This window comes from Coregonus lavaretus (genome assembly GCF_964263955.1).
Source record: "Coregonus lavaretus genome assembly, contig: HAP1_SCAFFOLD_1184, whole genome shotgun sequence".
Classification (NCBI taxonomy): Eukaryota; Metazoa; Chordata; class Actinopteri; order Salmoniformes; family Salmonidae; genus Coregonus; species Coregonus lavaretus.
This window is the reverse complement of record NW_028157831.1, coordinates 100,001-114,104: the sequence shown is the minus strand read 5'-3', so window position 1 is coordinate 114,104 and position 14,104 is coordinate 100,001. Positions and strand designations below refer to the sequence as shown.

Below are 14,104 nucleotides of genomic sequence, written 5' to 3'. Positions count from 1 at the left end.
ACTATGGTGTTGAATGCTGAGCTGTAGTCAATGAATAGCATTCTCACGTAGGTGTTCCTCTTGTCCAGGTGGGAAAGGGCAGTGTGGAGTGCGATAGAGATTGCATCATCTGTGGATCTGTTGGGGCGGTATGCAAATTGGAGTGGGTCTAGGGTTTCTGGGATTATGCTGTTGATGTGAGCCATGACCAGTCTTTCAAAGCACTTCATGGCTACAGACGTCAGTGCTACGGGTCGGTAGTCATTTAGGCAGGTTATCTTAGAGTTCTTGGGCACGGGGACTATGGTGGTCTGCTTGAAACATGTTGGTATTACAGACTCAGTCAGGGACATGTTGAAAATGTCAGTGAAGACACTTGCCAGTTGGTCAGCACATGCTCGGAGTACACGTCCTGGTAATCCGTCTGGCCCTGCGGCCTTGTGAATGTTGACCTGCTTAAAAGTCTTACTCACATCGGCTACGGAGAGCGTGATCACATAGTCGTCCGGAACAGCTGGTGCTCTCATGCATGCTTCAGTGTTGCTTGCCTCGAAGCGAGCATAGAAGTGGTTTAGCTCGTCTGGTAGGCTTGTGTCACTGGGCAGCTCGCGGCTGTGCTTCCCTTTGTAGTCTGTAATAGTTTTCAAGCCCTGCCACATCCGACGAGCGTCAGAGCCAGTGTAGTATGATTCAATCTTAGACCTGTATTGACTCTTTGCCTGTTTGATGGTTCGTCGGAGGTCATAGCGGGATTTCTTATAAGCGTCCGGGTTAGAGTCCCGTTCCTTGAAAGCGGCAGCTCTACCCTTTAGCTCAGTGCGGATGTTTCCTGTAATCCATGGCTTCTGGTTGGGGTATGTACGTACGGTCACTGTGGGGACGACATCATCGATGCACTTATTGATGAAGCCAGTGACTGATGTGGTGTACTCCTCAATGCTGTCTGAAGAATCCCGGAACATGTTCCAGTCTGTGCTAGCAAAACAGTCCTGTAGCTTAGCATCTGCGTCATCTGACCACTTTTTTATTAACCGAATCACTGGTGCTTCCTGCTTCAGTTTTTGCTTATAAGCAGGAATCAGGAGGATAGAGTTATGGTCAGATTTGCCAAATGGAGGGCGAGGGAGAGCTTTGTATGCGTCTCTGTGTGTGGAGTAAAGGTGGTCTAGAGTTTTTTTCCCTCTGGTTGCACATTTAACATGCTGGTAGAAATTAGGTAGAACGGATTTAAGTTTCCCTGCATTAAAGTCCCCGGCTACTAGGAGCGCTGCATCTGGATGAGCGTTTTCCTGTTGATTAATGGCCTTGTACAACTCATTCAGTGCAATCTTAATGCCAGCATTGGTTTGTGGTGGTAAATAGACAGCTATGAAAAATATAGATGAAAACTCTCTTGGTAAATAGTGTGGTCTACAGCTTATCATAAGATACTCTACCTCAGGCGAGCAAAACCTCGAGACTTCCTTAGTATTTGATTTTGTGCACCAGCTGTTGTTTACAAATATACACAGACCTCTACTACCACGATTTTGTATTGTAGATATGTGGTAGTAGAGTAGTGGCCTAAGAGCACACACTTAATAATGTGTTGTGAAAAGTGTTATGAAATGTAATGTCATGTAATATTTGTTATTGTATATAACTGCCATAATGTTGCTGGACCCCAGGAAGAGTAGCTGCTGCCTCTACTGGGGATCCTTAATAAATACAAAATAAAAATACTTAAAAATGGTGGAAGCCCTCAATGCCGCTGCACATATTAAAACAGGCTTTCTGGCACAAGAGCCAGAAAGGTTAGGGTCAGGGTTACCTGGAAGAGGTATCGAGGTGGGTTCGGGTTACTTGGAAGAGGTATCAGGGTGGTTCAGGGTTACCTGGAAGGGGTATCAGGGTGGGTCAGTATTACCTGGAAGAGAGGTATCAGGGTCTGGTCGTCACCATAGTGGCACAGGGCTACTCGTTTCTCCTAACTGGAGATTCTCTTTTCTCCCTCTCTCACCTGTCCATCTCCTCATTTGAATTCCATGCTGTCAATGTCTCTTGTCCACTCAAGCTTAACATTAATTTCATCTATTGCCCACCAGGTGCCCTTGGAGAGTTCCTCAATTAGCTTGACACCTTGATAAGCTCATTTCCTGATGATGGCTCACTGCTCTTCGTACTTGGCAACTTTAACCTCCTGATGTCTGCCTTCGATTCATTTTTTTCCAACTCTCTCTTTTCCCTCCTTGCCACTTTTGACCTCACCCTTTCCCAATCCTCTCCAACTCGCAAGGCAGGCAATACGATTGACCTCATCTTTACTACAGGCTGTGATCACTACTTTGTTTCCATTTCTGTCTCCCTTTCCCCCTACCCAGATGGTCATGCAACGTCGCAATCTTCGCTCTCTCTCTCCCACTACTCTCTCCTCTTCTATCCTATCCTATCCTATCCTATCATCTCTCCCTTCTACTAAATCCTTCTCCATCCTGTCTCCTAACTCTGTCTCTTCGACCCTACTATCCTCCCTTTCCACATGCTATGACTCACACTTTCCTCTTTCCTCAAGCTGGCTCGGCCCTCCCCTCCTGCTCCGTGGCTGACTGACTGAATGTACAGAACAGGCCTGCAGGCAGTGGAGTGAAAATGGAGGAAAACTAAACATCCTTCCACTCCCTCCTCTCTACCTTCTCTTCCTCTGTATCTGCTGCTAAAGCCATCCTTCCACTCCCTCCTCTCTACCTTCTCTTCCTCTGTATCTGCTGCTAAAGCCATCCTTCCACTCCCTCCTCTCTACCTTCTCTTCCTCTGTATCTGCTGCTAAAGCCATCCTTCCACTCCCTCCTCTCTACCTTCTCTTCCTCTGTATCTGCTGCTAAAGCCATCCTTCCACTCCCTCCTCTCTACCTTCTCTTCCTCTGTTTCTGCTGCTAAAGCCATCCTTCCACTCCCTCCTCTCTACCTTCTCTTCCTCTGTATCTGCTGCTAAAGCCATCCTTCCACTCCCTCCTCTCTACCTTCTCTTCCTCTGTATCTGCTGCTAAAGCCATCCTTCCACTCCCTCCTCTCTACCTTCTCTTCCTCTGTTTCTGCTGCTAAAGCCATCCTTCCACTCCCTCCTCTCTACCTTCTCTTCCTCTGTATCTGCTGCTAAAGCCATCCTTCCACTCCCTCCTCTCTACCTTCTCTTCCTCTGTATCTGCTGCTAAAGCCATCCTTCCACTCCCTCCTCTCTACCTTCTCTTCCTCTGTATCTGCTGCTAAAGCCATCCTTCCACTCCCTCCTCTCTACCTTCTCTTCCTCTGTATCTGCTGCTAAAGCCAGCCTTCCACTCCCTCCTCTCTACCTTCTCTTCCTCTGTATCTGCTGCTAAAGCCATCCTTCCACTCCCTCCTCTCTACCTTCTCTTCCTCTGTATCTGCTGCTAAAGCCATCCTTCCACTCCCTCCTCTCTACCTTCTCTTCCTCTGTATCTGCTGCTAAAGCCATCCTTCCACTCCCTCCTCTCTACCTTCTCTTCCTCTGTATCTGCTGCTAAAGCCATCCTTCCACTCCCTCCTCTCTACCTTCTCTTCCTCTGTTTCTGCTGCTAAAGCCATCCTTCCACTCCCTCCTCTCTACCTTCTCTTCCTCTGTATCTGCTGCTAAAGCCATCCTTCCACTCCCTCCTCTCTACCTTCTCTTCCTCTGTATCTGCTGCTAAAGCCATTTTCTACCATTCTACATTTCAAACGTATGCCTCTAGCCCTAGGAAACTATTTTCCACCTCCTCCCTCCTTAATCTTCTAACCCCTCCCCCTCCCTCCTCCCTCTCTGCGGACAACTTTGTCAACCCCTTTGAAAGAAGGTTGACGACATCTGTTCCTCATTCACTCAGCCTATTGAGTTCTCTGGTCCCACTCACACAGAACTACCCTACGCCATGACCTCTTTCTCCCCTCTCTCTCCAGATGACATCCTGTGACTAGTGACGTCTGGCCGCCCGACAATCTGCCCGTTCAACCCCATCCCTTCCTCCCTTCTCCAGACCATCTCTGGAGACCTTCTCCCATTCATCACTTCCCTCATCCTTGACCACCTTCCCCCCTCTGACTTAAAAATGGCTCTAGTCGCTCCCCTCCTAAAGAAACAAACACTTGACTCATCTGAGGTCAAAAACGATAGACCTGTATCCCTTCTTTCTTTTCTTTCCAAAACACTTGAGCGTGCTGTCTCTGATCAACTCTCTCAGAATGATCATCTTGACCCTAACCAGTCAGGCTTCAAGACGGGTCACTCAACCGAGACTGTTCTTTTCTGTGTCTTGGAGGATCTCCGCACTATCAAAGCTGACTCTCTATCCTCTGTTCTCATCCTCTTAGATCTAGTCGCTGCCTTCGATACCGTGAACCATCAGATCCTCCTCTCCACCCCAGGGCTGGGCGTCTCAGGCTCTGCACACTCTTGGATTGCATCCTACCTGGCAGGCCGCTCCTATCAGGTGACGTGGAGAGGATCTGTGTCTGCACCACGTACTCTCACTACTGGTGTCCCCCAGGACACGGTTCTATGCCCTCTCCTCTTCTCTCTATACACCAAGTCACTCAGCTTCGTCAGAACCTCACATGGTCTCTCCTATCATTGCTATGTGAATGACACTCAACTACTTTTTTCCTTCCCTCTTCAGCTTGGATTTCGGTCCACCACCTCAAGCTCAACAAGACAGAGCTGCTATTCCTCCCAGGGAAGGCCTTCCCGCTCAAAGACCTCGCCATCACGGGTGACAACGCCACAGTGTCACCCTCCCAGAGTGCAAAGAACCTTGGCGTGACCCTGGACAACACCCTGTCGTTCTCTGCAAACATCAAAGCAGTGACTCACTCCTGCAGATTCAAGCTCTACAACATGCGTAGAGTACGACCCTACCTCACACAGGAAGCGGCACAGGTCCTAATCCAGGCATTTGTCATCTCCCATCTGGACTACTGCAATTCGCTTTTGGCTGGGCTCCCCGCTTGTGCCATCAAACCCCTGCAACTTACCCAGAATGATGCAGTGGGGTGACATGTTCTCCCAGAATGCTGCAGCGGGGTGACATGTTCTCCCAGAATGCTGCAGCGGGGTAACATGTTCTCCCAGAATGCTGCAGCGGGGTGACATGTTCTCCCATGTCACCCCGCTCCTCTGCATACTCCACTGGCTTCCAGTCGAAGCTCGCATCCACTGCAAGACCATGCTGCTTGCCTACGGAGCAGCAAGAGGAACTGCCCCGCCCTATCTCCAGGCTATGCTCAAACCCTACACCCCAACCAGAGCACTCCGTTCTGCCACCTCTGGTCTCTTGGCCCTCCCACCCCTAGGGGAGGGCAGCTCCCACTCAGCCCAGTCCTAGCTATGCTCTGTCCTGGCACCCCAACGGTGGAACCAGCTTCCCCCTGAAGCTAGGACAGCAGAGTCCCTGCCCATCATCCGAAAGCACCTGAAATCCTACTGTGATATGTGGTTGTCCCACCTAGCTATCTTAAGATTAATGCACTAACTGTAAGTCGCTCTGGATAAGAGCGTCTGCTAAATAACTAAAATGTAAAACGTAAATGTCGGGGTCAGTTATCTGGAAGAGGTACCAGGGTGGGTCAGGGTTACCTGGAAGAGGTATCAGGGTGGGTCTGGGTTAGGGTCAGGGTTACCTGGAAGAGGTATGGAGGTGGGCGTCCAGGTCCACAGCCTGATGGAAGCAGCTCGCTGTCTGAAGACTGTTTCAGTAGAGGATCCCTGAGAGCAGAGCGACCACGGCCCAGGGGAGAACGCAGCCTGGGCTTCAGGCTCTGGGGGTCTGAGGTGGAGGAGGGCAGGGTTTTCGGCGTGGCAGGGCAGGGCAGGGTGGGGGACAGGCTGGGGGCCAGGGTGCTGCTAAGGGATAAGGTGTTCTCTATGTGAGGGTCTCCCTCCTCCACCCCTGAGTCTGGAGCTGACCCCCCCCCTCCCCCGCCCTCGCCCTCGCCTGCCTGGGGTCTCCGTGGTGACAGGCTGAGGGAGGAGGGGGGCTGGGTGGGGGAGGGGGGCGTGGCAAACGCCAGGGGAGGAGACACCAGTCCAATCTTACGAAGCTCCTCCCTCGTCTCCTCGTCACTGGATGACAGCAGTGCAGGGGGCAGAGTCACCGTGTAAGGCCCGCCCTCCAGACTCTTCCTCCTCTCTGATTGGCCCTGGGTCACCGTATAAGGTCCGCCCTCCTCCTCTGAGCTGCCAACAGTCAGACTCCTCCTCCTTTGTAATTGTCCATGCAGCGCCTCAATCAGCTCTTCCCCCAGACCCCGTCCTGCCTGCTGGCTGTCATTGGTTATATTGATGGTCACCTGACTGATGGGAGGGAGGGGCATAGCCTGCCAACGCTCGGGGGAGGGCACAGCAGGAGATGTGACTCCGCCTTCTGTCTCTGGCCGCTCTACGACTGGCCGCTCCAGCTGTCCTTCAAGGAATATGGGTGGGGTGATACGTTTGTGTCGGGGCTCAGGGCTGGTCAAGGGAGGAGGGGTGCGTTTGGGCCTGGGCTCAGGGCTAGGTGAGTGTGTGTGTTTGGGTCTGGCTTCGGGACTAGGTGTGTGTGTGTGTTTGGGCCGAGGTTCAGGGCTGGGTGTGCGTGCAGTGAGAGCTCGTTCACGGGCGGCGAGGGCCAGGGCGAGGGGGGAGGAGGGGTCCAGAGGCTTGCCTGTCAGTGGGTGGAGAAAAGTGGAGTGGGGGGAGGAGGAGGGGGAGAGGACGGGGATGGGGGGGGGCAGCTCCCCCAGGTCATCTACAGAGTGGGACTGGGTCAGTAGGATGGGGGGGGGCTCTGAAGCCCCTCCCTCCACAGACAGGAAGAAGGAGGACCGACGGACCTGAGGGGGCATGACCCGTATCTGAGCACGCTCAGTGAGGACCTGCTGCTGATATAGCTCCGCCCTGCTGGGCCCCTCCTCCACCTGCAGCTGTTTGAGCAGCGGAGACTTGCGGCGCTGAGGCTTGCTGGGGGGGGCAGGCAGTTGGCCCACGTTGGCATATGGGTTCTCTACTGGCCGGCCACGCCTCCTGTTGCCGCTGCGCTCCCCTGGAGGGTTAGGGCTGGGGGCAGGGCTGGTTCTGGAGAGGGGGCTGGGGCTGGGGGCAGGGCTGGTTCTGGAGAGGGGGCTGGGGCTGGGGGCAGGGCTGGTTCTGGAGAGGGGGCTGGGGGAGGCAGCAGGGCTGGGCCGGGACAGGGGGGCTGTAGCCCCAGCAGGAGGTCGGGCTAGGGGGGCCACGGGGGCAGGCTCTGCAGGTAGATGGCCTGGTACAGGTGAGTCCTGCAGGATGATCATTGAGCGAGCTTTCCTCTGCCGCTCTGCATGGCTCCGAGACGTTGGCGAATCACAGACGTCGTGCAGCCTGGGTTCTGCCCCCGGCTTGAAGCTGGAGTGTGATTGATCGGCTGCTCGCTGCGGGGGAGGTGGGGGGCAGAAGGCCGGCGGCGGGCCAGAGTCCAGGAAGTAGTGGGAGGGGGGAGGAGGGGGGGCAGTCTGGGGAGGAGGAGGTATGAAGCTATCAGTCATCGAGGAGCTCCGTGGAAACCGATGCTCTCCAATCAGAGCAGAGATCCTGTCGTCCTCTGGTGCACCTGCATGGGAGAGACTGGGATATTATAACCTTAATATAACAAGTCTAAGACTTGGGGGGGGGGGGGGTTAGGGTTAGGGTTAGGGTTAGGGTTATCATAATAAATAAGGTTTTGAAGTGTCCTAGAGGTTAAGAGCATTGAGCCAGTAACCGAAAGGTCGCTGGTTTGAATCCCCGAGCTGGCAAGTTGGAAAAATCTGCCATTCTGCCCATGGATGCGGATGTCAATTAAGGGGCTGGGTTAAATGCAGAAGACACATTTCGGTTGAATGCATTCGGTTGTGCAACTGACTAAGTATCCTTTCCCTTTTATCTACGAGATATAAGAAAGCTCAGGAAATATTTTGGGGTTTTGGACACATACAGTACCAGTCAAGAGTTGGACACATACAGTACCAGTCAAGAGTTGGACACATACAGTACCAGTCAAGAGTTGGACACATACAGTACCAGTCAAGAGTTGTACACATACAGTACCAGTCAAGAGTTGGACACATACAGTACCAGTCAAGAGTTGGACACATACAGTACCAGTCAAGAGGAAGGACACATCTACTCATTCAAGGGTTTTTCTTTATTTTTACTATTTTCTACATTGTAGAATAATAGTGAAGACATCAAAACTATGAAATAACACATATGGAATCATGTAGTAACCGAAAAAGTGTTAAACAAATCAAAATATATTTAATATTTAAGATTCTTCAAATAGCCACCCTTTGCCCTTGATGACAGCTTTGGACACTCTTGGCATTCTCTCAACCAGCTTCACCTGGAATGCTTTTCCAACAGTCTTGAAGGATTTCCCACATATGCTGAGCACTTGTTGGCTGCTTTTCCTTCACTCTGCCGTCCGACTCATCCCAAACCATCTTAATTGGGTTGAGGTCGGGGGATTTCAATGATTATAATTATATATTATTCTTTTCAATGATATTCTTTAAAAGGAAAAGGTTAACGCTGAAGAGAAAAAAAAAATCCAATCAGGACTTTTTGGGGTGGTCTCTGGGAAGGAAAATCTAGCTAGCTAAGTCAGCCATTGGTTAGGCCCTCATGAGTTATATAGAAGGCATCTGCCTTTCAACTATATTAGGGCAGAATTTTGGAGTGACTGTGGAATCAACCAATCACATTTTGACTTGTAATGGGTGGGACCTTTTTATTAAAACGTATATGGAAACTTCCACCTTCTTGAAGGCCGACAGGTCACTGCGCAATAGCAAACATGAGTTTTCCCAGGGTCTAACTAGCTGGTTTTCCCAGGGTCTAACTAGCTGGTTTTCCCACGGTCTAACTAGCTGTTTTTCCCACGGTCTAACTAGCTGGTTTTCCCAGGGTCTAACTAGCTGGTTTTCCCACGGTCTAACTAGCTGGCTTTCCCAGGGTCTAACTAGCTGGCTTTCCCAGGGTCTAACTAGCTGGCTTTCCCAGGGTCTAACTAGCTGGCTTTCCCAGGGTCTAACTAGCTGGCTTTCCCAGGGTCTAACTAGCTGGCTTTGGTTGTAGGCTAGTGTGCAGCAGCTGCAGCAGGTGTTATCGAAGACAATGTTGTTACTAATTTGCCAGCTTTGCCCTTTTCAAGATGAACTTTCAACAAGAAGTTAAAACCTCTTAAGACTACAGTGCCTGATTTGGGCACTAGATTTACTGGTAATTACTGATAATATGTTTACATTAATAAAATAAGTCATTTCCCCACCGTCAGAACACAAAAAAACAGACAGTTTTTGGCAACATGATCTCATAGTTTCCCTTAGAAATTCAACATATTTTTTACGCATTCATTTTGTGTGGTTCCAGAGTTAAAACAGAAACAATTCAAACGTTCCCAGTTTAGACATTCATTCTGAGTGGTTAAGGTTAGGGCTATGGTTTGGGGAAAGCTTCAAACTAAATAACACAAAACCACCTGCTAGGTATCATCAGTATTCATAGCGTTCTCACAGCTTGCTAGAGCATTGTGAACTGTCGCGTCACAGTGGTCTAAGCAGCGCACTCCGGCTCCGAGTCGCTTGGGTTTGCACCCAGTCCTGTGCCATCGTATTTAAAAAAAATTGTGAGCGCCGAAGAAGGCAAATATTGTCTTCCTCAGGACCTTTTCAAACATCCAGCCTGATTCTAGGTCCCTCAGAGGCTTCTCTGTCAAATAAACGTGTCTCTGGTGCCATCCATTGGTCGGGTGCGTCATTACAACCCATTTTGGGTTCAAAGGGGCGGTCCTTGGAAAAGCTGCTCTTCTGGTTGACTCGCTCCTGACACCGACATTGCTGGATTCCCATCGAGCAGGCGGTTCTAAATATAAAATATTTACTTTTCAAGATTAATAATGGGGTATGGTTAGAATGGGTTAGGGTTAGAATGAGTTAGGGTTAGGGTTAGAATGGGTTAGGGTTAGAATGAGTTAGGGTTAGGGTTAGAATGGGTTAGGGTTAGAATGGGTTAGGGTTAGAATGGGTTAGGGTTAGAATGGGTTAGGGTTAGAATGAGTTAGGGTTAGAATGGGTTAGGGTTAGAATGGGTTAGGGTTAGAATGAGTTAGGGTTAAAATGGGTTAGGGTTAGAATGGGTTAGGGTTAGAATGCGACCTACACACTTCCTTAAATCTAAAATAAGTAAATAACTAATTTTGTGTGGAAGTCCAAAACTATTTTTACGTCAGAGATAGACACAAAGAACATCAGTAGAACCAAGAAAACGTGACCTTTTCACAGCACATCTCCCCTTGTTGATTTTGATGTTCACAAATTTCACAAATTTTGACAAAGGCCATAGCTTTCTGAGGGGGGGAACACTACTAGATAATTCAAAATATTGCTTTCTTGCTAGATTGATGAGCCATAGCAAAACAGTACAAAACATCTGACAGCTAAGTTTTAGATGATCATCATCTGGTGAGTGGAACTGGGTTTTTTATTGCAGCTTGCTTGCGGTTGTTAGCTATCTCTTTGAAAAAAACATTGTATTGTATTCTTCTGATTGGTAGGGAGTTATTATGTCTGAGTGAATGGGCTGCTTATACTTTAACATCATGCTGTGTGTGACTTGTCTTTCTATTGGCCCTATGTGTTTTACAAAAAGTCTCCTACATGGAGTGTCTGCTTCTCTGTCGGCTTATCAGTCTGCTTCTCTGTCTGCTTATTGGTCAGGCTGTCTGCTTCTCTGTCTGCTTATCGGTCAGGTGGTCTGCTTTTCTGTCGGCTTATCAGTCAGGTGGTCTGCTTCTCTGTCGGCTTATCGGTCAGGCCTTCTGCTTCTCTGTCGTTTTTAACGGTCAGGCCATCTGCTTCTCAGGCCTGTTTCATCCAGTTGGATTCATTCAGTGATGCTATGTTTGTTTTTCCTGGATTTTAGAGTTTGGGACAACGTGTTGGAATATTTTTTTCCCCCATTGAACGCCTAGGTCCAATAGCCATGGTTCGCCACTGGATTATGGTAATTGCTAGTATTGTGTTAGAGTAATGTAATTGTCTCACCGAAGGACTTGGTCCGGGACATTCCTCGGGGCAGCTGCATGGTGGCTTTCTCCAGACCCAGGGAAACACCTGGAGGAACAGGCATGCCCTGCCGCTCAAACAAAGACTGACACACACACAGACACACACCACACACACACACACACAGACACACACCACACACAGACACACACACACACACACACACACACACACACACACACACACAGACACACACCACACACACACACACACAGACACACACCACACACACACACACAGTGAGAGTATGCCCGGGATCACATGCGTTTTAAAGAGACAGAACCTGTCTGAATCAGTAGTGAAACGTGACTAAGTGAATCAATAGTAAATCGTGACTGAGTGAATCAGTAGTAAATCATGACTGAGTGAATCAGTAGTGAATTGTAACTGAGTGAATCAGTAGTATCTCGTGACTGAGTGAATCAGTAGTAAATCATGATTGAGTGAATCAGTAGTAAATCATGACTGAGTGAATCAGTAGTGAATCGGAACAGAGTGAATCAGTAGTGAATCGTGACAGAGTGAATTGTGACTGACTGAACCAGTAGTGAATCATGACTAAGTGAATCAGTAATGAATCGTGATTGAGTGAATGGGTAGTGAATCGTGACTCATCAGACTTACATTGATCTCTTGCTGAGTAATTCGTCTGCTGGTTGGCCGCTGCTTCACGGTGGCCGTTCTGTAGTCCGCCTCCGAGGGGCGTTTTCTCATCACCACCTCCTGGGAGCCAGTCAGCATCTCCTCAAGCTTTTCTGAAATGCAACAAAGTACACAGTAGAGCGCTACACAGCACTACACAGTACAACCCAGTACTACACAGTACAACAGAGCGCTACACAGCACTACACAGTACAACAGAGCGCTACACAGCACTACACAGTACAACAGAGCGCTACACAGCACTACACAGTACAACAGAGCGCTACAGAGCACTACACAGCACTACATAGCACTACACAGCACTACACAGCACTACATAGCACTACACAGCACTACACAGTACAACAGAGCGCTACACAGTACAACAGAGCGCTACAGAGCACTACACAGTACAACAGAGCGCTACACAGCACTACACAGTACAACAGAGCGCTACACAGCACTACACAGTACAACACAGTACAACAGAGCGCTACACAGCACTACACAGCACTACACAGTACAACAGAGCGCTACACAGCACTACACAGTACAACACAGCGCTACACAGCACTACACAGTACAACAGAGCGCTACACAGCACTACACAGTACAACACAGTACAACAGAGCGCTACACAGCACTACACAGCACTACACAGTACAACAGAGCGCTACACAGCACTACACAGTACAACACAGCGCTACACAGCACTACACAGTACAACAGAGCGCTACACAGCACTACACAGCACTACACAGCACTACACAGCACTACACAGTACAACAGAGCGCTACACAGCACTACACAGTACAACAGAGCGCTACACAGCACTACACAGTACAACAGAGCGCTACACAGCACTACACAGTACAACAGAGCGCTACACAGCACTACACAGTACAACAGAGCGCTACACAGCACTACACAGTACAACAGAGCGCTACACAGCACTACACAGTACAACAGAGCGCTACACAGCACTACATAGCACTACACAGTACAACAGAGCGCTACACAGCACTACACAGTACAACAGAGCGCTACACAGCACTACACAGTACAACAGAGCGCTACACAGCACTACACAGTACAACAGAGCGCTACACAGCACTACACAGTACAACAGAGCGCTACACAGCACTACACAGTACAACAGAGCGCTACACAGCACTACATAGCACTACACAGTACAACAGAGCGCTACACAGCACTACACAGTACAACAGAGCGCTACACAGCACTACACAGTACAACAGAGCGCTACACAGCACTACACAGTACAACAGAGCGCTACACAGCACTACACAGTACAACAGAGCGCTACAGAGCACTACACAGCACTACATAGCACTACACAGCACTACACAGCACTACACAGTACAACAGAGCGCTACACAGTACAACAGAGCGCTACAGAGCACTACACAGTACAACAGAGCGCTACACAGCACTACACAGTACAACAGAGCGCTACACAGCACTACACAGTACAACACAGTACAACAGAGCGCTACACAGCACTACACAGCACTACACAGTACAACAGAGCGCTACACAGCACTACACAGTACAACACAGCGCTACACAGCACTACACAGTACAACAGAGCGCTACACAGCACTACACAGCACTACACAGCACTACACAGCACTACACAGTACAACAGAGCGCTACACAGCACTACACAGTACAACAGAGCGCTACACAGCACTACACAGTACAACACAGTACTACACAGTACAACAGAGCGCTACACAGCACTACACAGTACAACACAGTACTACACAGTACAACAGAGCGCTACACAGCACTACACAGTACAACAGAGCGCTACACAGCACTACACAGTACAACAGAGCGCTACACAGCACTACACAGTACAACAGAGCGCTACACAGCACTACATAGCACTACACAGTACAACAGAGCGCTACACAGCACTACACAGTACAACAGAGCGCTACACAGCACTACACAGTACAACAGAGCGCTACACAGCACTACACAGTACAACAGAGCGCTACACAGCACTACACAGTACAACAGAGCGCTACACAGCACTACACAGTACAACAGAGCGCTACACAGCACTACACAGTACAACAGAGCGCTACACAGCACTACACAGTACAACACAGTACTACACAGTACAACAGAGCGCTACACAGCACTACACAGTACAACACAGTACTACACAGTACAACAGAGCGCTACACAGCACTACACAGTACAACAGAGCGCTACACAGCACTACACAGTACAACAGAGCGCTACACAGCACTACACAGTACTACAGAGTACTACATAGCACTACACAGTACAACACAGTACAACAGAGCGCTACACAGCACTACACAGTACAACAGAGCGCTACACAGCACTACACAGTACAACA

The 14,104-nt window shown here is 49.5% G+C and overlaps 1 protein-coding gene across 1 annotated transcript in view; it reads right to left on the bottom strand.

Annotated features, from left to right (window-relative positions):
- The window catches only part of LOC311124863 (SH3 and multiple ankyrin repeat domains protein 3-like), a gene marked incomplete at its 5' end in the record, with an annotated part of 108,123 nt that overhangs the window by 35,298 nt on the left and 58,721 nt on the right, over positions 1–14,104 (bottom strand). The window contains 3 exon segments of the mRNA XM_084198961.1: positions 5,629–7,571; positions 11,044–11,149; positions 11,689–11,819. Of these exon segments, the coding sequence (XP_084055087.1) occupies positions 5,629–7,571; positions 11,044–11,149; positions 11,689–11,819 (2,180 nt within the window).